Source organism: Eutrigla gurnardus (genome assembly GCF_963514095.1).
Source record: "Eutrigla gurnardus genome assembly, chromosome: 22".
NCBI classification, from domain to species: domain Eukaryota; kingdom Metazoa; phylum Chordata; class Actinopteri; order Perciformes; family Triglidae; genus Eutrigla; species Eutrigla gurnardus.
In genome coordinates, this window is record NC_139933.1 from 4,555,750 (window position 1) to 4,581,113 (window position 25,364).

Below are 25,364 nucleotides of genomic sequence, written 5' to 3' on the forward strand. Positions count from 1 at the left end.
TCCCTTTAAGTACTTTCACCTGCTAATTAAGACACAGGGCTGTTGTACGCGTGTGCATCTGTGTAATCTGTGTGTGTGTGTTCATTCACCTCGCATACAAGATAAATCTAGCCGTGAATGTCAGCGGTAGACTTGCAGCTCCAGAAGCCTCTATGTAAATATTTGACTTGAGAATTGTATGAGTTTTGGAACTCGCACCAGCGAAAACGTCAGCACCCGGGCTGCAGCACACAAGATAGGCTGCGTCATTTATTACGTTAAATTTATGTTTTGGTGTGTGCATCACACTGCTGCGGGTGGAGGCTCCTCTGCAGAAAAAAAAAAGAAGAAGAAGAAGCCAAACAGTGTTTATGGTGTGAAGAGATTAAAATGGATAGCGGTGGAGCAGAAGCAGTGGGCCGTTGCTGGACAAAGCTCTCAATGACTGATTAGTGCTGTGTCACTGCAGCTTTTACACAATGTGGAGAAAAGGCCGGTAGGAATCACACACATTTCTTTTTTTGGTGTCTTATTTACGGTAGCAAACTCTATAGTTGCAGTGTAGGAGCATGGTGGATATTTTAAGGGAATAAAAACGTTGGGACAAAGTCAAGCCGGAGATGGGCTCGTGGGGATAAACAATAGGGATAGAAATAGTAAAAAAGACATTAAAAAGGAGGGGAAAGAAGAAGGGATTCAGAATAAATGGAGTGGAGAATGAAGTGAAGACGGAGAGGGAGCACTGCAAAAACATCCATCCTTTAACAAGCTAAATAGACAGTATCGGGTCTGTCCGTGAAACAAAATTACTTATTTTAATTCACATAAAAATCACTTTCAAACATCATCTGACCTCCAAATGAATAAGGATTTGAAATTTAGCCAATAAATTGATGGAAACAGTTCTGGAAATGCAGAGTGCAGAACTGTAAAACCTGATCTCCGGAGTCAGACCTGAACCTTACAAATAAACAAGCTTCAGTTGATGGATGTGTTTTTGAACTAACTTAAGCTAAGCTAATTGTATTGTAGCGCTAGCTCCTAGTGGTGTCTACATCATACATAAGAAAATATACTTATTTCCTCATGGGGATATTCATGTGCCAACGATGCAATCCACTTTGACACCAGTTTCTTATCACTACCTGACAAATATGTTGAATTCTCTCACTTAGAAATATTATGTTACCTTAAAACAAGTGTAATGACTGGGTTGACTTGCCCTTTGCACAGTGTATGTCAGGACAGGAAGCCTGGCTGGTACATGGATACGTAGTGCGTTTCAGCATTAAGCCTCCCCACATTCTCAGCTGTAACTTTAATCTGGCTTCAGTGAGACAGTAGCCCCCCCTGGATCAACAGCCATCGCACACTTTGACACGCGTTGACACATAAATGGCATTACTCCAACTTTATTACCACGCTGGGATTCTTTCTCATGTTTCTGGTGTGTTTCTAAAGTGTCTATTTTATATCATAATGCAATATTCTCAAATGAAGCCTGAGAATCGATAACCGCGGAGAGTCCCGTCCAGCAGACGTCCTCTGTTGACGGATATTTAGGAGGCTCTGTGATGTATATGAGCTGCAGTTGGCCTGCTGAAAAGAGCAGGCGTAGAGCTTAGTTCAACTCTGACAAATGTCCCCCCGGTATGTGGGAGCTGGAGGAAGGGATGGCTTGTTGAAAACAGGCTGGAGAAGAAGATAAACCTCCTGCTCATCAGCTGCCGGGTGACTGACTGCACTCAACCGATCACGTCTCGTTGTTGCACGTCGATGAATCACAGTGTGACTTTCTGATGCTAAAAAGGGCCATAAAAGTCATCCTTATGTCAGCTGACTCCACATCAAAGGGAGAACACGTATTGACACGATGTAGCCTTTTATCAATCATCATTTAATCTCACTTTAAAGACATTACTTTAGATGAAAGCTCGGAGTTTGACAAACTTTCATGGTTTTCCTCTTCACATGTGGTGCCTAACCATAAAGGTGAGGAGGAGGATATTAAAGTATATTCTAGATTTTACAGGGAGCCACTTTATAAAAGATAATATGGAAATAATGTGAACTCTTTTCCAAGGTTTTGTCATAAGACAAATTTTACACCATATCTTATAGGGGTGAGTATTTGCAAGAAACTCATGATACGATACGTATCACGATACTTTGGTCATGATACGATACGTATCACGATATCACGATATTGCGATATAAATAAAGATTAAACCCAAGTACTTGTATATGTACATCAGATGATATTGATCAGAGGACAAATTGAGTCAAAACTATTTCATTCAAAACAGCCTCTCCATGTTATTCATTTTCTAGAAATTCACTGGAATAAATATTGAAAATAAAATAAAAAAAGGATAAAGTACTGCATTCACAACGTGTCTAAACATGAATCTTTTTTTTTTTTTTATCGATCTTTGGAGTTGAAAAATCAATATTGTATTGGGCAGCAAAGTATCGCGATATATTGCCGTATCAATATTTTTACCCATCCCTAATATCTGATAACCGTGTCTGTATGCTGGTGCTCAGCACGTAGTGGGTTTATTTAAGATGTAATTAAGATGTCTGTTTCTGACAGTTTGGTCAGGAACATGAACACCAGTAGCCTGCTGGAGGTCATGATGTAGGGCTCCTCCTGGTCCTCCTCCACAAAGGAGCAGATACCGGTCCTGGTTCCTCGGTTGACGTCCAGCTCTCCTGGTGTAACGGTCTCCTGGTATCTCCTCCATGCTGAGAAGAAGGAGTCAGGAGTCGTGTTCCTCCACATCAGAACCTCCCTTGCTGGGGCTCGTCTTGCTTTTACCTGAAATTGATACACAATCACTTGTCCTTTCGAATTGGACAGATTGATCATCCTGAAGTTTAACTGACTTGGTGTTATAGGGGTTAGTTAGGGTTATTGCAGTTGTTATACAAAAAAAATTGCAAGTCACACACACAATTCCATTGTTTTCACTCAAATAGAAAAAGACTGAAATCTTACAATAATGTCTAAACATCGAAAGTGTCAAGATTTAGAACAGGAAATATTGAATTAAAGTAAACATGAATATAACAAACTTCTCTTCTTCTAATTATGATTATAATTATTTATGTCTTTTAAAGCAGTTAGATGTATGCATGTTATTTAATCTGCTGTCACAATGAAACGACACGTGTTGCATCCTTGCCTTTCCCACTTTCTCCCTCCTGGCTGTACTGCTGCTCCACTATCAGCGTCTGTCTCTATCTTCATCCTCCCTCCCTCTCTCCTCTCTAATGACAGTCAGCGGGGCTGATAGGCAGATATATTTACACTGGAGGAAGAAGTCTTCAGCCCAGCGCTGTCCATGCCTCCGGGTCTGTGGCGGGCGGGGCTAAGAGGAAACCCTGACCGGGAAGCCCCTCCCTGAGCGGGGCATATCTCTGCGCTGTCCCTGGCCCGGCTCACAGTTCTCTGCTAGATGGGACCAAAGCTTTGCTGGTTTGCAGACTTCCACATCAGCGTCCTGGGAGAGCAGAGAGTAGAGCAGGAGGCTGCTAGTGTGCACGCTGGCTGAGAGAGATACCACAGGAAAGCCAGTGTGTGTGAATGTGTGTGTTCTTCTCACACGACCTTCCCTGTAGAGCTGTTGATGAGGTCCACTCCGTCTCAGTCTGGCGTCCGCGGGGGTCCAAGTGTGTGTGATTTTATTTTTTTTAAACTTTTCAACATTGGAACCGTACCGTAAGCATTATGACTCTTCTGGGCTCCGAACACTCCATCCTGATACGAAGCAAGTTTAGATCAGGTAAGTGGAACGAGGGTTCCTCTCTTGTATCCGTGTGTCTCTGCACTGACAGTTGCTGTGTACAGCTGTGTTTACCCTCCAGAGCCTTGCAAACAATTTGTCCGTCAACACCCGGCACTTGTAGGGCCATCGTGTGTAAGCTCGTCATTCATTAGTCACGATGTGGCTCTTCTGTGACGCCGGGCGAAGCGACAGGTGCGTGTAATACTGCTGGCGTGAGGAATACCGCGAGGCCGGGCGTGAGACCTTCACGTGGACGAGAACCCCCTTCACGCTGTGATGGATTCACGGCTGGGGCGTGTTCTCCCACGCGACGTCTCGTGCAGGTTAGCGCACTTGTTGCATACCAGCCGCTAACCTGCCGCTGAGGGAAGCCAGCGAGACTTTCCCACTCTGTGGCTCTACGCGCCGCTGATAACGGGAGATTAGACGCTGGAGAGGGGTCAGAGGTTATCTTAATGCCGCTGTATTGGAAGCTTGTGTTTGTGTGTGTGTGTACCTGGGCATATCAAAGAGGGAGGAAGGGTACGGACTACAGCACTGATTTAAACTCCCTTTAACACACAGCAGCTGTTGGGGCTTTGTATCCATCTATCTCCTTCAACACACACTTTCTTTACGTCCAGCATACTTTCTGTGAGGCTGACGGCGTGTTTGCTGTCCTACCACCAGTGTGTAGTCTGACCAACACTGCCACCTCCCTGAGGAAAATGTAACTGAGGAATCCAGCTCTCTCTGTCTGAAAGCAACATTGCTGTGAGTGGACTCACGGTTTGCCAGTGGAGCAGTAATTGCCTTCCAGAAATTGGCAGCGTAAATTACGCCTTTCCTCTTGGGTTGTTTAGAGCAGATCAGCGGGGGGGGAAATGACCCGCCAGTGCTCCAGGGAACCGGGTCCGGGCTTTCCAAAGCAGCAGCAGGAGGCTTTTCACCAAGGTGGCTCCGGTTCTGTGTTCCTCTCAGACACACATACTGTCTTTACCGCCATAAACGAACATCTACCTTCCAAGTCTGCTTCATGATACAGTCGGAGGCATATTTACGGGCGCGTGAGTGAAATGCTCTCTGCGTAAGAGAGGTAAAAGTGTCCGTAAATCTCTTTAAGATAACTGCTGATGTCTGAGACGACAGGATTTCTTTAAGTTGCGGTATCTCCGGTTACATCCAACGCTCCCGTGGAAAACCAGCCAACCGTGCTCCATTTGCACCACTCTTTAACATTATCAAAGCCATGGGAACTGCTGCTGCTGCTGCTGCTGCTGAGGCTGCAGTGGTTGAAGCTAAAGGGGAAAAGATAACCATCACACTTAAGTGCTCCCTGCGGACCGCCAACTGTTTTGTGAGTGTGCGTTTCTGACTTGTTCTCATGCCAATATGATTAACAGCTCAGAAAGGGGGCGGCGGCCCCGGAGCTCACTGCTGTTTACATCACAGCGTGACGGCGGCGTCGAACGTACGTTAAAACGAGGCGCCGACCCACGTGTTGAACAGTGAATCTGCACCTGCTGGATGTGGTGATGCTGAATGTTTAAGATGTTGAGAGGAATGAAGAGAATGATTTTGGTATTATTTATACAAATTAGGAACATATTCAAACATATAAACTGCAATTATCCATTAATTCATAATTCATACGCACACTTTGCTGCTTAAAGGGCCTCGTCGACTGCGTGTCCTATCAGAGAGCTAGAGCTAACGCAAGACGGAGAATGGTAGCAAGCCGTCCTAAGTGGGTTGTCATGACGACCAACTGTCCGAGAAGTAACGTGAGAAAGCATTTTGGATCGGACACGGATCAAATCAAGGCTGCTGTTTGACGTAAAATGCTTCAAATGATCCTTGAACTTCCAAGGTCGCGTTAGCTCGTCAATCAAGTGGAGAACAGAACTTCAATTTACAAAGATTTAAATGATTTCATTAGGATGAATTGCACTTTATTGACCAATCATCACTGTCATGATAATTGACACTTTAATGGTTAACATGTCTACTAAACGAATGTTACTCCAGTGATCCAGGCAGATTTCATTGCTCATATGTGTGACCAGTAACTTCAGACACCCTCCCCTGACGATCTGGCAACAGATAAAATAAAAAAGCACTGGCTTTTTTTCTTCTTCTTCTTCAAAACAAATCTGCATCACCCGACAATCCCACTGTTGATTATAAGTCACTGTCACTGGATCTGCTCCAGAACCTGTACCTTCACGGTGGATTGTTGGCTCACCTTCACGAATCTGCCTCTAAATGTTCCAGACCATAGGGATAAATAACGCCAGTTCTGTTTTAAGGTGGATTTTTTCACTTTATGCAACGGTATTAGACTAAAATAAACCTAATACTTCATTCGGGAATACCTGTTTATTAGATGTTGTACAGTTGCGCTCATACATCTGTCGCGAACACATTCCTGCTTGAGCTGAGAGAACGTCGGGGAGAAGTCGTGCGGTCGGTCTCCTCAGCTGAGTTGATGGAGTTTAAGTGTAAAAGTGGGGTGTTATTATTTGACAGTTTCTTTCTTGTGCGGTGGATGTGGACGTGTTGAGGACGATAAATCAGAATATCACTACGCCGGCCCCCTTCACCGGTGCAAAGCAGGCCAAATGATCATTTATTTACACTATAAATCTGAAAACGTGTAAATGTTGCTGTGGATTTGTATGTCCTTTGTTGTCAAGGAAAGTCCAAGTTAAAACAAATGTGTTCGGCTTCAAAGTCAACAGAGAGGCCGAGTATCGTATGGTTCAGCGATCTGTGATTACACAGCCGGGCTCGGGCTTTCTACAACGTGTACGCGCTGCAATCAACTCTCTGCTCTGAAGCTTTTTAGGAGAAAGAGCAGATTATGTGGCGGCTTCTATGCTTTTTCCAGACCTCAGAATTATTGATAACCTTTTGGTAAACACAGAACAAAGGATTTAAAGTACAGGGTTGTAGCTTGCTTGTCCTGTTTGTTTAACAGAAGACGTCGTGTGTTGGAATTAAAAGGACGTTAAAAGTAAAAGCCCTGACAACAAAGTTGTACCAAAGACAAAGAGCAGATTAAATAGCATCTGCTTTGTATGATTTATGACAGCTATACCTCGGGGGTTAGGCTTTGTGGCTTTTTTTTTTTTACATACACGCCTGTACACATGGATGGTTGCATCAGTGACATTTTCTGATCAGATTTCAGTGAACAACTAATGCCTGCGTTTGCTCTCTGTGATGTTGCGACCAGCAGGTCACGACCCCCCCCCTCCACTGTAAACTAAAGCAGATGTCAGATGAAGGGAAGCGGCCTGCTGTTACATAACGGAGGGGGGATACCGTTGCGATGTGGCACCTGAGCTTGTCGATATTCCGTTTTTAAAAGTCATCACATCGGAGCTGGAAGGTTCATATTCATAAAAAAAATGCTTTCACTGTAATAGGAACCACCTGAGGGAGATAATTAACAATAGTGGAGCAGAAAATGATTAGGGCCTTGCAGGAAAGGAGGAACATCTCATACTTGTGTCAGATCCAGGATCTCATGGAGAGACCTTCAGATAAGAGCGAGGAAGAAAAACACACACAGACGAAGACAAAAAAAGAGTCACAGACACAAGAAGACCAACAGACACGGGGGAGGCTCTATGTTTATGACCCTGTACTCCCACCTAGACCACTACACACACACACACACACACACAGAGAGCATGCACACGCAGGAACCTGCGCACACACAGTGGACCACACACTGGCTAGCAGATCTGTTTAAAAGTCAGGAGCTGTGTTTATCATTCCCTACATCCTGCTCACAGAAATATTTGTGAGCAAGCAGCGTTGTTTTTTTCCCATGTTTTCTGATTGCATATGTGTAAACGGATTCATACATACGTGCATATGTGTGTAAACATGCGATCGTCATATGATCAAATAGATGATTAACATTCGGACAATATCAACATACATATTACCCAGCGATCATCAATATGCATTTAAGCTGCAGGAGCATCACTCCTTTTTTGCCGCGTCATCATTATTGTTAAAGGTACAAGTCGGCAACGAAGGTAGTCACAGAGGCGAAACAAGGCTGTTTGTGAATGGGGAGAGAACCAGAAATGCCAAGACGTGTTATGTGTTCGACCCGCCACCAGGGGATTTGAAAAGCTCAGATCGTCGCACACTCTCTATATACACGGTGCGATTGTGGCATATCGACGGCGCTTCTTTACGTGATTATGGTAGAATCCATCCATCCATCCATCGTCTACCACTTATCCTGTATTCAGGGTCACGGGGGGGCTGGAGCCGATCCCAGCTGTCATTGGGCGAAGGCAGGGTACACCCTGGACAGGACGCCAGTCTATCGCAGGGCCGACATGTAGAGACAGACAACCATTCACACTCACATTCACACCTACGGGTCATCAATGAACCTATCCCCATCCTGCATGTCTTTGGACTGTGGAAGGAACCCGGAGAGAACCCGGAGAGAACCCACGTGTACATGGGTAGAACATGCAAACTCCACACAGAAGCCGGGAATCAAACCCGGGACCCTCTCGCTGTGAGGCGACAGTATGGTGGAATCTCTATGTAAAAACGTCTATCATTGCATATCTTTATACGTGGTGAAAGGGAGGGGAGGTGGATGCGTTAAACAAACACAGGACTTTCACCCCAGAGACAGCAGTTCGTGTCCTGTGTGTCCACAATGTTAGCTTTCACTTTACAAAGTGTGTTAGACAGTGATGCTGAGGGTCTTGACCAAGCATGTGGACAGAGTTGGGATGAGAACATCATCTGTATGTACGCCCCTGAGTGAAAGTTCGAATTATGACATTTGAAATGGCTTGAATGCTCAGACTCTTCCTGCACTTTGTCTGTCCCTTACCTGTCTTTCCACACATTCACCTTTACCCCCCTTCTTGTTACTTTTCCCCCTCCTCCATCTACCTCCCTCCTCCAACTTCAGTCCTCCAGTTAAGACTTCAGCAGAGGAGGACACAAGAGCAGCTGGCAGACCAAGGCATCATGCCTCGTGAGTAACGCCTTCCGACACCAAGCTGCCGCCAAACACACACTCACGTTTTTAGACGGAGTCAGACGGACGGGGGGAAAGGTGGGAGCGAGGGGGGGGCACATCAGCCGTTGGTCCAGTTAGAAATGATAAAAAAGAACATAATGACATATTTTCTCACTTTCCCGCTGTGATTTCTAGCTATGTATATGTATATAGCCTCAATCCTAATGCAATGAAGGTAAACTATACATTCACTGTTACAGAATATGCACCGTCAGCATTTATAGAAACGGTTCACACTTTTTTTGTGGATTATCCAAAGTTAAAGGGACATTGTTTCTGTCACGAGATGTGGCCGTTACATTTATTTATATGATATTTCACCTCCATTGAAGTGTGGTTGAGATGTCAGATGTAACAACACAAGTTTAGGGTCAAACTTTGCTTTTAATTTCACATTGGACATAAAGATTGGCCTTTGTTTGACCCATACAACACACTTAGAGGCCTTAACTTGTTGTTAACACTCGTTATAATAACGCTTGTCATACTACGTCACTTCAAAAACGTGGATTTGTATAACATCTTTCCTGGTGACTGGATTTTCTTTTTTTTTACCACTTGAGTGAAGCAAATATTTACATACAATCACGTTATAAAGTTGGCATGGTTAACATATTAGCAAACAGTTGCCTAGTTACACATCAAGCAGACACGGAGCAGCATTAGTATTCATAAGGAGTCTTTTTTCTGGTCAATATTCAGAATCCTTTTAGCTCTGTTTTGGCCTCCACCAACTCCTGAGAACTCTTTAGCTGCTAAATGCTTTTTTACTACGTTCATCAGCTATAATGCTGCTCGGAGCAAATAGTGTCCACTTAGTGAATCACCTTGTTCTGTGAACTAAAACAGTTGTGGGTCGTAAAATCAAGAACAAAGACATGAAAGGTGCTAAAAACCCACGTAGAGTCGTCAAACTTAATGACCGGTGCTTTAAATACACACATTCAGCTGTGAAATGAACTAATGGAGTGCATATTTTTCAAGTTATGTAGTACAGTGGATGTAAATGTTCAAACTTCCATCCCAGTGTGAGAAACATGAGCTGTTATTGCCTTTTCCAAATTTGCCCTGTAATCGTAGGTCTCCTTGGCTCAATCAGTATTATTTTGAGAAAACATCGTTTCACATGAATCAGATCATTGAGTCTGACATATTGCATGACATGTAAAAAGAAAAACAGGTTTTCTGAGTTGTGATTATCTATTAAAATGGAAGATGGTTCCAGGTTCTTGTGAGAGAACGAGGAAGGGAGAGAGACAGAGGAATCAGCATGATTTCACTGATGGAATCAACCAGAAAGAGGAAAGCAATCAGTGAAATAAAACAGTGGCTATTTTGGGAATGAAAGCGTTTGTCGTGCAGGTTATTGTGCGTTTGTAGTTTTTCCACCCACTGCAGTACGTAAGTGATGCACTTCCAGCTGAGGTCGACCCAGACGCTCTGCCTTTGAACAAAAGCATTGAGGAGAGACAGGAGAGACACGGGCAGGGGGAAAAGAAAACAGTTCACATGACAGATTTTCCAACGCGAGGGGCGGATCCAGACTCCGGAGAGGGATAAATCCAGCGGTGGTGACAAGTACGAAGGCGGACGTAGAGTAAGCAGGTGGATATGTTTGCACCGGCGACAGGCAGACAGACAGGCAGGCAGATGGTGCCTGCAGCCAGCGGGTAGGCAGACAGGCCAGTGAGTGACCGCTGAGGAATGCTCTTGTGCTGGAAGAGGCTCTCAAGCCTCCGAAGCAACAGCATTTACATAGACGGTACCTGTTTACAGCCGAGGCATGGCCAAACACAACAACGCCGGCGTGATGTCATAAGACGGACGCTTTAATGTCACAGAAAGACGCGTGGAGAGAACAAGTGGACGCAGCGTTCTCTTGAGTCTTTATGCAGAGGTCTCCTTTTTCAGGCCAAGGCTTGGCTGATCGTGACCCGGTGCAGAAACCCCCTAAAAGTACTTTATAATTATCTATGTATAATGCTAAATCATTAAAATAATAATTGTTGTCAGATTCATATTCCGAATAAATATTTTAATTCTAAAAGAAAAAAACTACAGGGACCCCCTATAGTAACCCTGAGGAACCCCTTTTGAAGATCTCTGCCTTACTGACGCTGATTAACACTCGTATTCTGTAGGTCATGACAGCGCTGCCAACAAATATCACACACAGATTTTTGCCGGTTTACAAAATTAAATATTCATAAGAAACACAGAGAGTGTGTTTGGAGTGGGCCACAGCAGACACTTGTAAACTAAGATCGTAGATATCGGAGATAGCTGTGTCGTCTTGGCAAACGTGGCAGCGGCGAGCGCCGGCGGGAACAACAAGGGGGCCGGGGGACTCGGACTGCAGGGCCAGGGATTTGTTGAATGATATCTCTGGCACCGTTTTGCCATTTCACAGAGGCTCCAGCCTCCAGATAAACTGCTGGTAAGTGTGCGGGGGAACGGAATCCAGAGGCCCAGCAAGGCCCTATCAGTTTCTAGGAGTCTGTCACAGATAAGGCAGCAAGGACAAACGTGATTGGCCGGGCCGGGGCTGCAAGCGCTTTTAAAAAAAAAAAATCAAATTGGCTGTTTATCTCTTGATTGCAGGCGGTGGCGCACATGGAAGAGGACTGCAAAGTTTAAAAAAGTGTTTCATCGGTGCACACTTTATCACACTCACACTACTTATCACTGGAGCAGCAGCTCCGGTTGTTCCTCGGGCTCTTTGTGTCAAAAAAAGATCTGAGATTTCTTCTTTTTTTTTTTTCCGGGGCGTCACAGTATCCTTGTCCTCTGTGCTGCTGTAGAAGTGATCTTTCAGATTCTGGCTGTGTTATTCCTGCTGGGGAGATGGACACGGCACAGGGTCTGTGTATATATTACCCAGGGAACATCTGGTGTTTATTAGGCTATTGGAGAATCCGCCCAGCCTCTCAGGCCTGACTGGCGTGTGGCCTGCATAGGAGCACACTGTCTGCCTGCCGGCCTCGGGGTCTGAACACACACACACATACAGTCTGATATTTCCTCATAAAGATAATAGCTGCAGGTTTACTGTGCTTTTTTTTTTCTGCATAAAAACACATTTCCACTCCGGCAGCAGCAGTGCTTTTAATCCTCGGTGGATGGAAACACAAAGGGAATGATTCCTGCCTAATGCACCATACGTCTTGGCTCTCAGTTTCGTGTTTACACTCGACAGATACAGTCGGCAGGTATGTGTATCGCATAGGTTTAGAGTGCGTCGTGTGTTTTAATACCGCCGCAGAATGTTTAAACCCTCTGTAAGCCAGCGTCAGACTCACCGGATCGTCTTACCTCGCTCCCCCCGGGGGACTCACGCAGCGGCCGGTCGGACGCGTTTTCGGGGCAGTTTAATTACACAGTTTAAACACACTTAAAGCTCTGTGTGTCCCTGTGATGTCAAATCAGGTCTTAAATCAGGCCGGACGCTGACAGGTCGAGGCAGGAGAGTGTGAGACAGCGAGGCAGATGATGATGTCATCCTGGGAGATGGCGACGGCTCGCTGGTCCTCCTGAGGATCCAGGCTGTCATACTGGATAACGTCCCTTCATGCCTCCTTCCTCCATCCTTCCCTTGTTTCCTCTCCTCCTTCCTTTTCTCTTCATCTGCCTTTCTACCATCAAAATAAATGACTTTTTCTTTCTGTTCTCCAACCATCTCAACCTTCATGCAACTTTCAATTCATGATTTAAATGTATTTGTCCCTTCATTTTTTATTTGAATATTTTCTTCCTTCATCCCTTCATTTTTATTATAACTTAAGTTTTCTTTCTTCTTATGCATACAGAATTTCATTCAGGGAAACAACAAATTCGTCCTCCTTCATCTCATTTTCTATCTGATGTTCCTCATAGTTTGTTTCTCCTTCCTTAATTATCTGCCAAACATATTTTACAACATTTTATTTTGAATTGTTTTCTTTTAAAGATTCTTATGAAGCTTTAAAATTGTCCATCACAGAACTCAATATCACACCTTTTATTTTTGCACCGTATCCTGTGACATCATCACCCACTGAAATGATATTTGACCAAATAAGAGCCGCTGCTCGTTCTCACACTCCGATAATCACAGTGATCTGGTAATCAATCCGCTGAGTGCTGTGGGGAGACTGGAGACCAGGCCAGGTTAGCTCCAGCACTGGTTATTTGTACTGGACGATACTGGACGGTCCAAAATCTCACCCTTTAATTAGAGCTCCTCCGTTTATTGTTGTAGTCCTCGGAGTGTCTGGATGTACGAGGAGGAGCAGATATTAGACGGAGAGGGAGGTCATGTGTGTACGACAGGTGAATACGGCACAGATAATAATATTAATAATAATAATAATAATAATAAGATGATGAGATGAGATGAGATGAAATTAGAGACCATGATGATGATCACACCAGATTAGACTAAGGGTGTAAAGTCAGGAAGAGGCGGAGAGGTGAAAACAATGCCACCGTTGCTGTCAAAGCTGGTAAAAAGCCTAAAAATATCTAAAACTACTTATAAATTAAATGCCATTTTAAGAGTTTGGAGATTTTTATTTGATGATTATCAGGAAAATATAATCGTGACATAAAACATGGTTGCATGTCTACTTCGTAAAGAAGCTTCATTGTCATTTAAAAGAAAAATATATGTGAATCTTTCATGCATTAATTTGGAATTTGACACAATTTGAGTGTATTAAAGTGAAATATTCAATCTTAAATCATGAGTTTAAATTCAGAATTCTCCGTTTATAATTCAGTGTTTATTGCATCATGTGAGTTTGTCTAATGTGAAGCAGCAGAGACACACGTTTTTAATATAATAATAATAATACAAAGTAAGTAGTAATGACAGATGTCAGTGAAATGCAGCTACATGTGAAGAGTTGAGTCCAGATGGACGACCCATGTTGTTGACGCTGTGGTCCCGCTGTGTGTTATGCAGACCTGGCCTCAGACCGCTCCTCTCTGGAGGCCCAGATGAGGCTAAAGCGAGCCTGGCTCGCCCGGGACTTGAATGAGAAGCTGGCTCTCAGGCCGGGACCCCTGGAGCTGGTCCAAAAGAAAATCATTCCCCTCGACTCTGCCGTCACAGAGACAGGTATCAGCAGTGAGACGCTGCCGAGTCGTGTTGAACTTAACGCCTGCTGCATCTCCACCGGTGTGACTCCACGTGTGTGTGTGTGTGTGTGTGTGTGTGTGTGTGTGGCATCATTGGTTTCCGTGGAAACAAGGTGATTTACTTAACAAGTGGAGGTTGTAGTTTTCTTACACGAGCATGCGTCACTGAACTTCAACACGATCACAGCGTTTTCATTCAAGCACCGACTAAAGTAGAACATGATTCTGTTCGTTTATTTAGGGATTTATTGGAACAATAATCCAGCCTTTAGGTAACAAATGCATGGACTAGTTTTTCTGCATCTTTTTGAGACAACATGAGCCTGAAGATGGCTAAATCTGAGCCCAAATCCAAAAGTCCTTCCTTCCTTCCAAACTGTGTTTAAAAAAATGTTAAATCTCAACTCAACAAGGTTCAAAGTGAAGCTGGTAAGACTTTCAGTCTTTGTAAAGGTTTTATAAGTTGTAACTATTGATGTTATTACCACTGTTGGGTTGCCAGGTTGGGCTTTGTGAGGTCGGACCACTTTGCCACTTGGAGCAAAATCTATTTATTAACAGCTTATTAACACTGACAGCTGCAGACTTGATTGATTATGAACATTTTTATGACCTATTAACCTTGTTATTAACCTGTCAAGAATATTTATAACTGCATGTTAACCAACAAGAAAGGATACAAACCAGCAGATTAGTAAATTAACTATTGATTCATGTATAAACTTGAAGTAATTGCTGACTTTATAGAAAGTGGTGCCAAAAATGTCAGAATAATAATGTTCTGTTATCCTAATAAGTAAATCCCCAAACCCTTGATCTCCTCAGCTGGACTCTTTAACTACCTGTTTCCTGTTGTCCCTCCTTAAAGTCATCCACATTTTTTAGCAGGAAAGACCTATTTATTTGTTTGTCTTGCACAGAGAATGTTATTTACATTTTTTAGAAGGTGGTGCGTATTTCAGAAAATCTCTTGATCCAATGTGGATCTCCGCTTGGGAAACTTGATGTATATTATGGACTGTATGTGGAGGCATCTGCATTCCTCCACCTCCTTCCAGTGTTTGATTTAAGGAAGTACACAACGTGCGTCTCCACTCGGGTGATTTAGCTGGAGCCGTTCAGACCTCACACCGTCCCCCCAATACGTTGCTCACTCTCTCTATATCATCTCTGGCAGAGCGACTAGGGGTTTTTGAAGCTCTGGTGTTTTAGAGGTTTTGTGTTTGCCCCCTTGAGCTTCCAGTAAACATGTTGCGCAAAGGGAAGGGGGGGGCTTGCAGGCGGCTGGTTTACACTACCTTTGCAAGAGGAGGGGAGCGCCGTTTATTGAGATGAACAGCAGCTGTATTTGGGTCCACCCTTTTTCTTCTTGAAGTGGCGATTTGAGTTTGAGTGCATGGTTGTGTGGGCGTACCTGTATGTATATTTGGACCCCCCCACCCTGCTTTTGTCTCTGCTTTAACTGGCCTGGATGTCTCCGATCAGCCACCTACGACGCTCTGTGACAGGACCAGGCTGCCGTGTTTCGCCTCGCCTGCAGCATTAACCCTTCACCTTACAGCTTCAGATCCCTTTGCACAACACTCCCAACCATCGTTTCAACCTCTGGCCGCTCATTTTTTTTTTTTTTTTTTTTGGAAACTATGTGACCCGCTGTAAATTCTCAACCAGCCACTTGAGAAGCGGAAGTGAACACGGCTCGCAGATTTCTCCCATTCTGCCAGCTCAATCTCCCGGTGACATCGCATTGACTTAAAGACTCATGGAAACAGCCTGTACTGCAGACGGTACACACACCAAGACGAGCAATCACGCATGACCAGTGTGTGTGTGTGTGAGTGTGTGTGTGTGTGTGTGTGTGTGTGTGTGTGTTGGCGTGAGTGAAGGAGTTTAACATGAACAGGTGGTAGGAAATGGCATTTAGGACAATGCCGTGCACTGAGCTGCGTGTTAAGCTGTGTGTGTGTGTGTGTGTGTGTGTGTGTGTGTGTGTGTGTGTGTGTGTGTGTGTGTGTGTGCGTGCGTGCGTGCGTGCGTGTGTGTGTGTGTGTGTGCGTGCGTGCATTGGTGTGTGTTGCGAGGTCACTGAGTTGCATAAAATGGGCCTGGTGCTGTGATTGAAACCAGGGTCTGTTCTTGCCTGTCACATGTTTGGATACAAAAAGAGAATCTTATACCCTTGCACACACACACACACACACACCTCCCTTCCTGGCTCTCTCTCAGATAGCCGCTCTTAAAGCTGTGTTCACTATCAACCCAGCCAATCAGGAGCGTGGTGGATGTAGAGAGTGGCGGTGTCAGTGTCTCACCCACACAGCGTAACACCTCCGGGCCTGAGTGTCCTACTAGGTGTCAGTGACAGACAGACAGGCAGTGTGTGAATACCGCAGCGAGCATACATTGTGTTTCAACGTCCAAGCAGCTCATAAACGGGCTCATAAACAGGCTCATACCACCGTCAGGTCATTGGGAAGGTCTCCCACCTGATGATGGTGCCATTAAGAAGGGACAAAGTATGTGACGCAGCTCCAGTACAAACTGCTAGAGTCTCTCTGTTCATTGTGAATGGAAAGTCTTGCATACAAAGTCAATGCAAGGACGTCCAGAGTCGTGAGCACGTGACATTTGCATATTCACAAAAGTTGAAATGTTTCAAGCACGACTTCAGACTTTTTACTAATCCCCATCATTATGGAGATATTTCAGCATCCTTTTCACATGGTTATTGTTAGTAAATCACAGTTTATTCTGGGTTCCTCCAGCTGTAGTAAACCAGCCGATGTGTATCCAGATCCAGTGAATCCAGCTTGGTGAAATCTGGGACTTCTGGGAACGTGTACAAATCAGCAACAGTGGTGATTCCAGCCATGGTGGATGAAACATTGTTGGTGCAAAGAAACACAAATGATCCTACTGTCAAATTCACCTTTACGATTCACGAGTAGATGATGACAGGAGGGAAGAGAATCAACAGATGTAGCAGTCCATTAGTTGAACTAACCCCTGGAATTTCATGTGAAATACCTTGTTAGATTTCACTTCCATAACGTGGACATTGATGGATGGTGTTTTGAATGGCTGAACAAGTCAAATACCTTGTAAGAAAGGGTAATAATCATAAAAGCATGCTGTTTTCTCAAGGTTTTGCCTCCTGACCCACCGGCCTCCCTTTTTTTGCTCTTCTTACAGTAAACCATGGGAAGTTCCCCAAGCAGGAGGACAGTTATGCTTTCGAGGAGGACAGCAGCAGCGAGAGTCTTTCTCCAGAGCAGCACCACAGTGACGAGTCTCAGGGCTCGGCCTGCCCTTCATCGGAGGCGATCCGCAGTACGCCCTCCTCCTCCTCCTCACCCGCCCTCACCAGCCCTCGACAGGTAAGACGCCTCCATCTGCCTCCGTCCTCTTTCTGGATACCACTGCTCCTCTGGCAGTCTTTGCCACTGCTTTGCATCTTCTGCCCTCTAGTGGTGGCGTAGTGAACTTGCACCAACGTCGTCGGCATTTGATTTCCACTGACTGTTGGGCTGAGGTGAACTAGACAGGTGTCACATTCCTGAGCCACAGCTGCTTTTACTTCCTGACTGTTTACCTTTCACTCACGATGACCTCACTCCAACGGTCACTCCATTGAAATCCATGCCAGTAAAGGATTGTCTATACTTTCCAGACTTCTGTCTCTGAAATGCTCCAACTGAATCATCAGCTCTGAATCACAACTGGAAAAACTGTTAAATGCACGTGCATTAGTGGATATAATTATGCCAATTGGATTACAAATGACTGAGTGGTGTTTTGATGTGTGGACAGGGAGTTGCAACCAGAGACCCACCTGATCAAGGCCAGGATGAAGGGCTGTCTGGAGCCAACAACAGCCAGGCTACCCCCCCAATACCTGTTCCTGCTATAGTCAAGGTCAGCCAGCTTCTCTTTTCTTTTTCTTTACCTCCTCTCTTTGACTTACCTGAGCTAAGAGCATCAGCGCCAGTCTCACTGTCTCCCCGTCTCCCCCCGAACAGTCCAAGACCTCAGACAAGAACCGACACAAGAAGCCCAAAGATGTGAAGCCGAAGGTGAAGAAGCTCAAGTACCACCAGTACATTCCTCCGGACCAGAAGGCGGAGAAGTCCCCTCCGCCCATGGACTCGGCCTACGCCCGCCTCCTCCAGCAGCAGCAGCTCTTCCTGCAGCTGCAGATCCTCAGCCAGCAGAAACACGCCCACACTCATCCACAGTCGCAGCAGCACACGCACGCACACACTCCCGCGGTCCAGCAGCGGCAGCCCTCCTTCAGCTACCAGCCTCACACGCCGGCCCAAACACACAAGTGAGTCACGCTCGTTTTGGTGAATCATTCAAATGAAATCCTCCGAACATAAAGGTACACTTACGAGCATTTTCCAGACCTTTCAATCGTCTTAATCACAGAACACAAGGTGCTAAGGGCCATAGTAAAGTCAACGACTGACTAGAGCAGCACCATTCACTGGCGAAGCTCATGAGATGCGGTCAAAAGGCCTGAAAAAGCTAGTTAGTGAACTTAGCTTTCCCACTTCGACACTAAGGTGCATTATAAAGGGTTTATAAATGGTTAATACTTAGTTTATTATTCTTTATTAATGCCTTACTAAACATTTGATGGCTTATTGGAAAATGAGAAACTTTCCATTATCAGTAAGTCATTAATGAGTTATGAATTTCTCACCTTCACATATGACCAGTATGACCTCCCTCCACTGGCTGTTTCAGCATTGATTTCCAGATGTTGTTGCTTGTTTTTAAGCTTTTGAATGGACTGATGGCCCCTTCCATTCTGTCATTCTAGAGGATCCATGGATCAGCTGTCAGCTTGTGGTTCCAGCGGTCCGTCCAGCCAAGCCAACAGTAACTCCTCCTCCCCGGTCAAGAACTCGTACACCAACCAAAGCAGCATCTCAGCGGTCAAACCGGGGCCCCTGCCAGCCAATCTGGACGACCTAAAAGTAGGTGTCACAGTGAAGAAAACTCCACACGGGAGAGAAACCAAGATGTTTAACGGGTCTTCTTTTGCTCTAAGGTTTCAGAGCTCAGGCAGCACCTGCGTATCCGTGGCATGCCCGTCTCCGGCACCAAGACGGCCCTCATTGAGCGCCTCCAACCCTTCAAGGACTCCAACGCCGGCTCCTCGCCCTCTGGCTCCTCTGACATCACCACGGTGACCTTCCCCGTCACACCCACCGGGTCCCTGTCCTCCTACCAGTCCCCATCCTCCTCCAGCGCCCTGTCCCAGGGAGGCTACTACCCTTACCCCAGCACCTCCTCCACACCCCCCATCTCCCCCGCCTCCTCGGAGCTGTCCCTCAGCGGATCCCTCCCCGACAGCTTCAGCGACGTGCCCATGTCCTCGCCGACGCAGTTCGCCCTGCAGCCGTCTCCCGCACAGCTCGGCATGGAGGACGGCCTGGGAGGCCCGAGGGCGGGGGAGGGCGGCGGGATGGGCGGAGAGGAGGCTGTGAAAGATAAGATGCTGGTGGAGAAGCAGAAGGTGATCGAGGAGCTGACGTGGAAGCTGCACCAGGAGCAGAGACAGGTGAGTCATTTGAGGTTGGAGTCATAAAAATACATGGACGAACACGTGAAAGGCAATGTGAGTGTTTCACCACACACGTCTAAATACTGTCTTCGTCTCGTTAGGTTGAAGAGCTGAGGATGCAGCTCCACAAGAGGAAACGCTGCTACGGCGCTACGCAGGACACCGCCTCTCCTCCGTCCCACCTCTCCATGCACCACCAGCCGACGCCTGCCATGATGGGCCAACACTGCTTCGGGGTGACCATCAAGCAGGAGCCCATGTCCCTGTCATCCAGCTGTCCCCTGTCCTCCCCGAAGCAGCTGAAGAGCTCCGCTGGCGGCTGCATGGAGGATATGGGACACTGCAACATCGGGGGGCCACAGTGTATGGACACTTCCTCTGGCAGCCCCGCTGCAATGTCCGCCTTCCTCAGTCCACAGTGCTCGCCTCAGGACTCAACCAAGCCTTCTAGTAGCCCCCAGCCCTCGTCTCCCGGCAACCCCTACCTCCTACCGCCTCCGCTGGGGAGAGACGGCTGCGGTCACCCACAACCCCCGGCCAATAGCAGAGCACGCAGCATGCAGGTATGATTGATTGATTGATTGATTGATTGATTGATTGATTGATTGATTGATTGATTGATTGATAGATAGTAGGTAGGTATGTAGGTAGTTGTAGGTAGGTAGGTAGGTAGGTGTAGGTAGGTGTAGGTAGGTAGGTAGGTGTAGGTAGGTAGGTAGATAGGTAGGTAGGTAGGTAGGTGTAGGTAGGTAGGTCTAGGTAGGTAGGTAGGTAGGTAGGTAGGTAGGTGTAGGTAGGTAGGTGTAGGTAGGTAGGTAGATAGGTAGGTAGGTGTAGGTAGGTAGGTAGGTAGGTAGGTAGGTAGGTAGGTAGGTGTAGGTAGGTAGGTAGGTAGGTAGGTAGGTAGGTAGGTAGGTAGGTGTAGGTAGGTAGGTATGGGTAGGTAGGGGTAGGTAGGTAGGTAGGTAGGTAGATAGGTAGGTAGGTGTAGGTAGGTAGGTAGGTGTAGGTAGGTAGGTAGGTAGGTAGGTAGGTAGGTAGGTAGGTAGGTAGGTAGGTAGATAGGTAGGTAGGTAGGTAGGTGTAGGTAGGTAGGTATGTGTAGGTAGGTGTAGGTAGGTGTAGGTAGGTAGGTAGGTAGGTAGGTAGGTAGGTAGGTAGGTAGGTAGGTAGGTAGGTAGGTGTGTAGGTAGGTAGGTAGGTAGGTAGGTATGTGTAGGTAGGTAGGTAGGTAGGTGTAGGTAGGTAGGTAGGTAGGTAGGTGTAGGTAGGTAGGTAGGTAGGTAGGTAGGTAGGTATGTGTAGGTAGGTAGGTAGGTAGGTAGGTGTAGGTAGGTAGGTAGGTAGGTAGGTAGGTAGGTAGGTAGGTAGGTAGGTAGGTAGGTGTAGGTAGGTGGGTCGGTCGGTCGGTCGATCAAGACAAGTCTTTACCATTCATCTCTGATGGTGCCATCTCTTTTGTATTTTTCGTTCCTGAAGATGCAGCAGAAGAACGGTGGCCAGGTGGTGAACTGTTCCTATCCGTCCGACCAGCGAGGCCTTCAGGGAGTCTTTCCCAGCTCCGCTGACTGCGGCCACAGCGGTCCAGCCAAGCCCGACAACCACAACATACAACCGAAGGTAAAACACCCCGTCGTCGGCACGAAGAGCCACGTCGCTGTCCTTCATCTCACATTCACATGACGTTCTCTCCTCTATTCATTTGTGATCTGTCTGAGTTGTCACTGTTTTCATCACACATCCCTTCACATGTTGGTGACTTTTTTTTTCCTGACACACAACGCCAACCATATTCTTCAAACAGATGTTTAATGTGACGAGATAATTCCATCACAAGGGCCTGATTTATAGTTTTTTTTGCTCTTTTATTTTTAAATCTGCATTACACTCACATTTGGTAAGCTTCCCTCCTAATTGGTCACTTTTCACCTATGTCTCATATAGATGTCAGTAGTGTCCTCTCCTCGGCATGTTGGCCAAAAGTGCCAGGTCTCTCCCCCAGCCTTCAGTAGCTCAGATTCAGATGCATCAGACTTAAGACAGCCCCCATGCTATGAGGATGCAGTCAAGCAGGTAAACTGAAACTCAATGCTAAAAATTCAGTAGATTATGGCTGGCCAAACATTTTATTTGACCTATCGGCGTTGCTCTAATTCCAATTCTCTCCTTTTTTTTTGTTTGTCTCACCTGTATTTATTAGTTCATTCGCTTTTCTTCACTGCACTAACTTTCCACCCATTCTCAAGTCTGAAGATTGCTGTTTTATTCGTACAAACATTTTTTTCAAGGCAGATATAATAATAACTAAATGGTTGAGTTACTACTGGAACACATAAATGAGCTTAATGCTGGAGACAGAAAGGTCACTGATTCAGCAATCCTAACAAATAAACTTCTGTCTGTCTCTAAAAAAACGTTTGTATTGCCTTCTCTAAGTCTTTGTAGACTGCTTCAATACTTTCATTAAAAATCCTTCAACATTATTACATTTAAATTGTTAAAAAATTGTTCAATGATTTAAAAAAAAAGCATCACTTTATTAATTCTGTTGCAGCAACTGACCAGAAGTCAGCAGATGGACGAACTCCTGGACGTGCTCATAGAGAGTGGAGGTGAGTTGAACTTCCTCTATGGTCTCAGAATGGTTTCAGGTCCACATGGTTTGGTTTGGCAGTGTGACTTTGGTTTGGGGTCCAGTACCTGCCGTGACCCTCCTCCTCCTCTCCTCTTTCTCTTCAAGAGATGCCAGCTAACGCCAGAGAAGAGAGGGAGAGGGCCTCTGTAACCAAAGTTGTGCCTCACATTACTGTGTCCCCAGGGTGTCCCGGCCTCCTCATCCCGAGGTTCCACAGACACTACGAGCACCTGTCCCCCAGCCAGCTCCCTTACAGCCACTCGGCCGCCCCCATGACCGAGAGCCACCTGGAGAACCTGCTGGGGAGTCCCATCGGCCGCGGAGGGGAGGCGGCCCTTCTCAAAATGGCCGCGGAGGACGGGGGACAGGAAGAGGAAGGAGACGCCGAGGGGTACGACCACCACCACCAGCAGCAGCACCACCACCACCACCACCGACAGCCTCACCACCCCCAGCAGGACAAGCTTCTGATGGACGGCCCCCCTCTGTCGCCCGTCAGCGCCAAGGCGGCGGCGGCGGCCGTCTCCGAGGTGCAGGGGATGGTCAGCATGACGTTCTGCGAGACGCCGTGGGAGACGATGGAGTGGCTGGACCTGACGCCGCCCAGCTCGGCCACCGCCTTCAACATGGCGCCGCCCAGCGGGCCCAGCATCTTCAACACGGAGTTCCTGGATGTGACGGACATTAACCTGAACTCTGCCATGGACCTTCACCTGGAGCACTGGTGAACGACACGGCGATGTCCACCACGAGCCTTCGGTGCCACAATGTGCCTTCGTTATAAACACAGCGGGACAGGAAGTAGAACCACAGAATGATGACTTAAATCTACCAGAACACGAGGCTCTCGTGTTTGAATCACAACCAGAATCCAAAGACTAGGTGCTCTTTGACATGATCTTTGTCCTTTTGTTTTTTGGACAACGACGCGCACAACTGCCAAATAAGTATGAGAGTGAAAATGAAGGATTCCCAGATGACATGATGACTTTAGACCAACACTTTATGCAGTATCAGTGTTACACCACCTAGACTTGAAGACACATTTTTGAATTCTTCTTTATTGTATCATTTTCTGTTTGTATTACTGGAAAAAAAAAAAAAAGGAAACGACAAGGTGAATTTGGATTGCTTAGCACGGCCATTTTTGTAAATATGTGAAACCCATCAGTGCCGACGGAGACGAGTGCATATTTTTTTTGTCAGCGATGTGGGAGAAGAAACCAAACCACACCATCAAGTGTATTATGTAATCATCAAATGATGTAAATATGACAGAATTATCTCACAGTGCACCTCTAGCTGAATACACATTTTGTCACAGTTTGCTTGGAATATGTGTGTAGAAATGGCAATGCTTTTTTAAGTTTTTTTGTTATACAAGTGCCTTTTTTCACTATTTGGCGTATTTATGCACAGAATGACATTATGGAGAGAATAGAATGTCTGTTGGTCTTATCGGTTTAAATTGGCAGACAAACTGTGCCTTATTTGCAACAGCTTTTTATTATTATTATTCATTTTTTATAGCAGTTTCCCCTTGACAAAGAATGACTTCTATTCCCTGGTCGCGAATATGAATAAACAACGCTCCAACATCAGCTTTTCAGACAAATGTTAATGAAAAATACAACTTCATCTCTATTTTTTTTTTTCTTACCAAATATTATTTTTGTCATTACAAATTTCACCATTTCTATTCCCAGGCCACAGTTATTTATTTTGTGTTTTTTTTTTAAATATTTATACTTTATCCTGTATTTATACTGACATTCCTTTCTGATAGATTGGGGCGCTTTGATTTAACAGGAAAACTCCAGTGCTTCCATTTTGACCGCGGACATTTCTTAGTAAATCAATTCTCTTAAAATGTGACACAAAGTGAAGAAACCACTTCAAAAAGCCATGCTTTCTTAAATCACTCTCTAAGCACTTGTGAATAGGAAGATGTAATATATTCAGATCCTTACTGTGAATACTGCATATTAAGCCTATACACACACCGTAGTTCTGCTAATTAGACGATGTCAGACTCTGAAGTTTTAAGATTTTGGTCAGAAATTGTCTTTTTTTTTGACACATGTAAAGACTTAAAGGGAGGAGGTAGATGACAAGATTGATCCCACTCTCGGTATTTATCTTCTCATCTAATTTATCCGCAAGAAAGCAAATATATACACTTTCCAAAATGTCAAACCTTTGCTTATACATGTCTTCTGTAAACATGGATCCCCCCTGTTTCTTATGAAGTGTTGCACTTGTTAAATGGGTTCTATGGTTCCATGTAGTGCCCGTCTTGAATATGACAAAGCTGAGATCCTTCACTTCCTGTCTTCTGTTATAAGAATATCTATGTCTGGTTCATTTTGATTCCCCAATCAGGAAAAAAACAAAATCACATCTGACAGAAGCTTCCATGTTGCTTGGCCACTGACTTGCTTTACTATTGTAAAAAAGAAAAATCAACGGTACTTGCCTGCATCCCTGTATACTAGAAAGAAGAGCAATAAACTTGTCACAGCATCATTGCTGCAGTTACTTTTTTTATTCATGAAGCACACAATACAGGTTTCTTTATTTCCCAAAGCATGTTGAAGTCTGTCGTTTTTATCATTCAGGTACACTTCAACTGTGAGAGACGGAATCTAAAAACCCAGAAAATCACATTGTATGATATTTTTATTGTTTTATTTTTTGTATTGCATGACATAAGTATTTGATACCAACCAGTAAGTATTCCGGCTCTCACAGACCTGTTAGTGTTTCTTTAAGAAGCCCTCCTGTTCTCCACTCATTACCTGTATTAACTGCACCTGTTGGAACTCGTTACCAGTATATAAGACACCTGTCCACACACTCAAACCTCCACAATGGCCAAGACCAGAGAGCTGTGTGAGGGCATCAGGGACAGATGGGCTGGGATGGGGGCTGCATGACAGCTTAGTGAGAAGGCAACAACATGTTGGTGCAATTATTAGGAAATGGAAGAAGTTCAAGATGACGGTCGATCTCCCTCTGGGGCTCCATGCAAGATCTCACCTTGTGGGGCATCAATGATCATGAGGAAAGTGAGGGATCAGAGATCAGTTCAGAAGTTTGCCAATGACCATCTGGATGTACCAGAGGAATGGGAGAATGTCATGTGGTCTGTTTTTTTGGGCGTTTTGAGGGGAGATGGATGGGGCCATGTATCACGAGATCTTGTCCAACAACCTCCTT

At 45.4% G+C, this 25,364-nt stretch overlaps 1 protein-coding gene across 9 annotated transcripts; it reads left to right on the plus strand.

Annotated features, from left to right (window-relative positions):
- The first annotated feature begins 3,447 nt into the window (after positions 1–3,447).
- On the plus strand, positions 3,448–25,266 carry myocd (myocardin). 9 transcript variants are annotated; one of them, XM_084001946.1, is made up of 13 exons: positions 3,448–3,767; positions 8,710–8,775; positions 13,763–13,918; positions 17,131–17,315; positions 17,749–17,853; positions 17,958–18,265; positions 18,764–18,920; positions 18,995–19,507; positions 19,612–20,073; positions 20,990–21,130; positions 21,455–21,583; positions 22,065–22,122; positions 22,251–25,266. In XM_084001946.1, exons 1-13 carry the CDS (start codon positions 3,713–3,715, stop codon positions 22,871–22,873), a joined length of 2,958 nt encoding a protein of 985 aa, XP_083858072.1. In that variant the 5' UTR covers positions 3,448–3,712; the 3' UTR covers positions 22,874–25,266. The 9 variants fall into 9 exon arrangements, with proteins under 9 accessions (XP_083858072.1, XP_083858074.1, XP_083858075.1 ...); XM_084001948.1 differs by having other exon boundaries at positions 22,329–25,266; XM_084001949.1 differs by lacking the exon at positions 21,455–21,583.
- Positions 25,267–25,364: the final 98 nt, after the last annotated feature.

Coding starts and splice junctions, on each gene's coding strand:
- myocd (XM_084001946.1), top strand. CDS start 3,713: ATGACTCTTCTGGGCTCCGAACACTCCATCCTGATACGAAGCAAGTTT. Junction 17,316..17,748: donor CCCTCACCAGCCCTCGACAG/GTAAGACGCCTC, acceptor ATGTGTGGACAG/GGAGTTGCAACCAGAGACCC. Junction 21,584..22,064: donor ATGAGGATGCAGTCAAGCAG/GTAAACTGAAAC, acceptor ATTCTGTTGCAG/CAACTGACCAGAAGTCAGCA.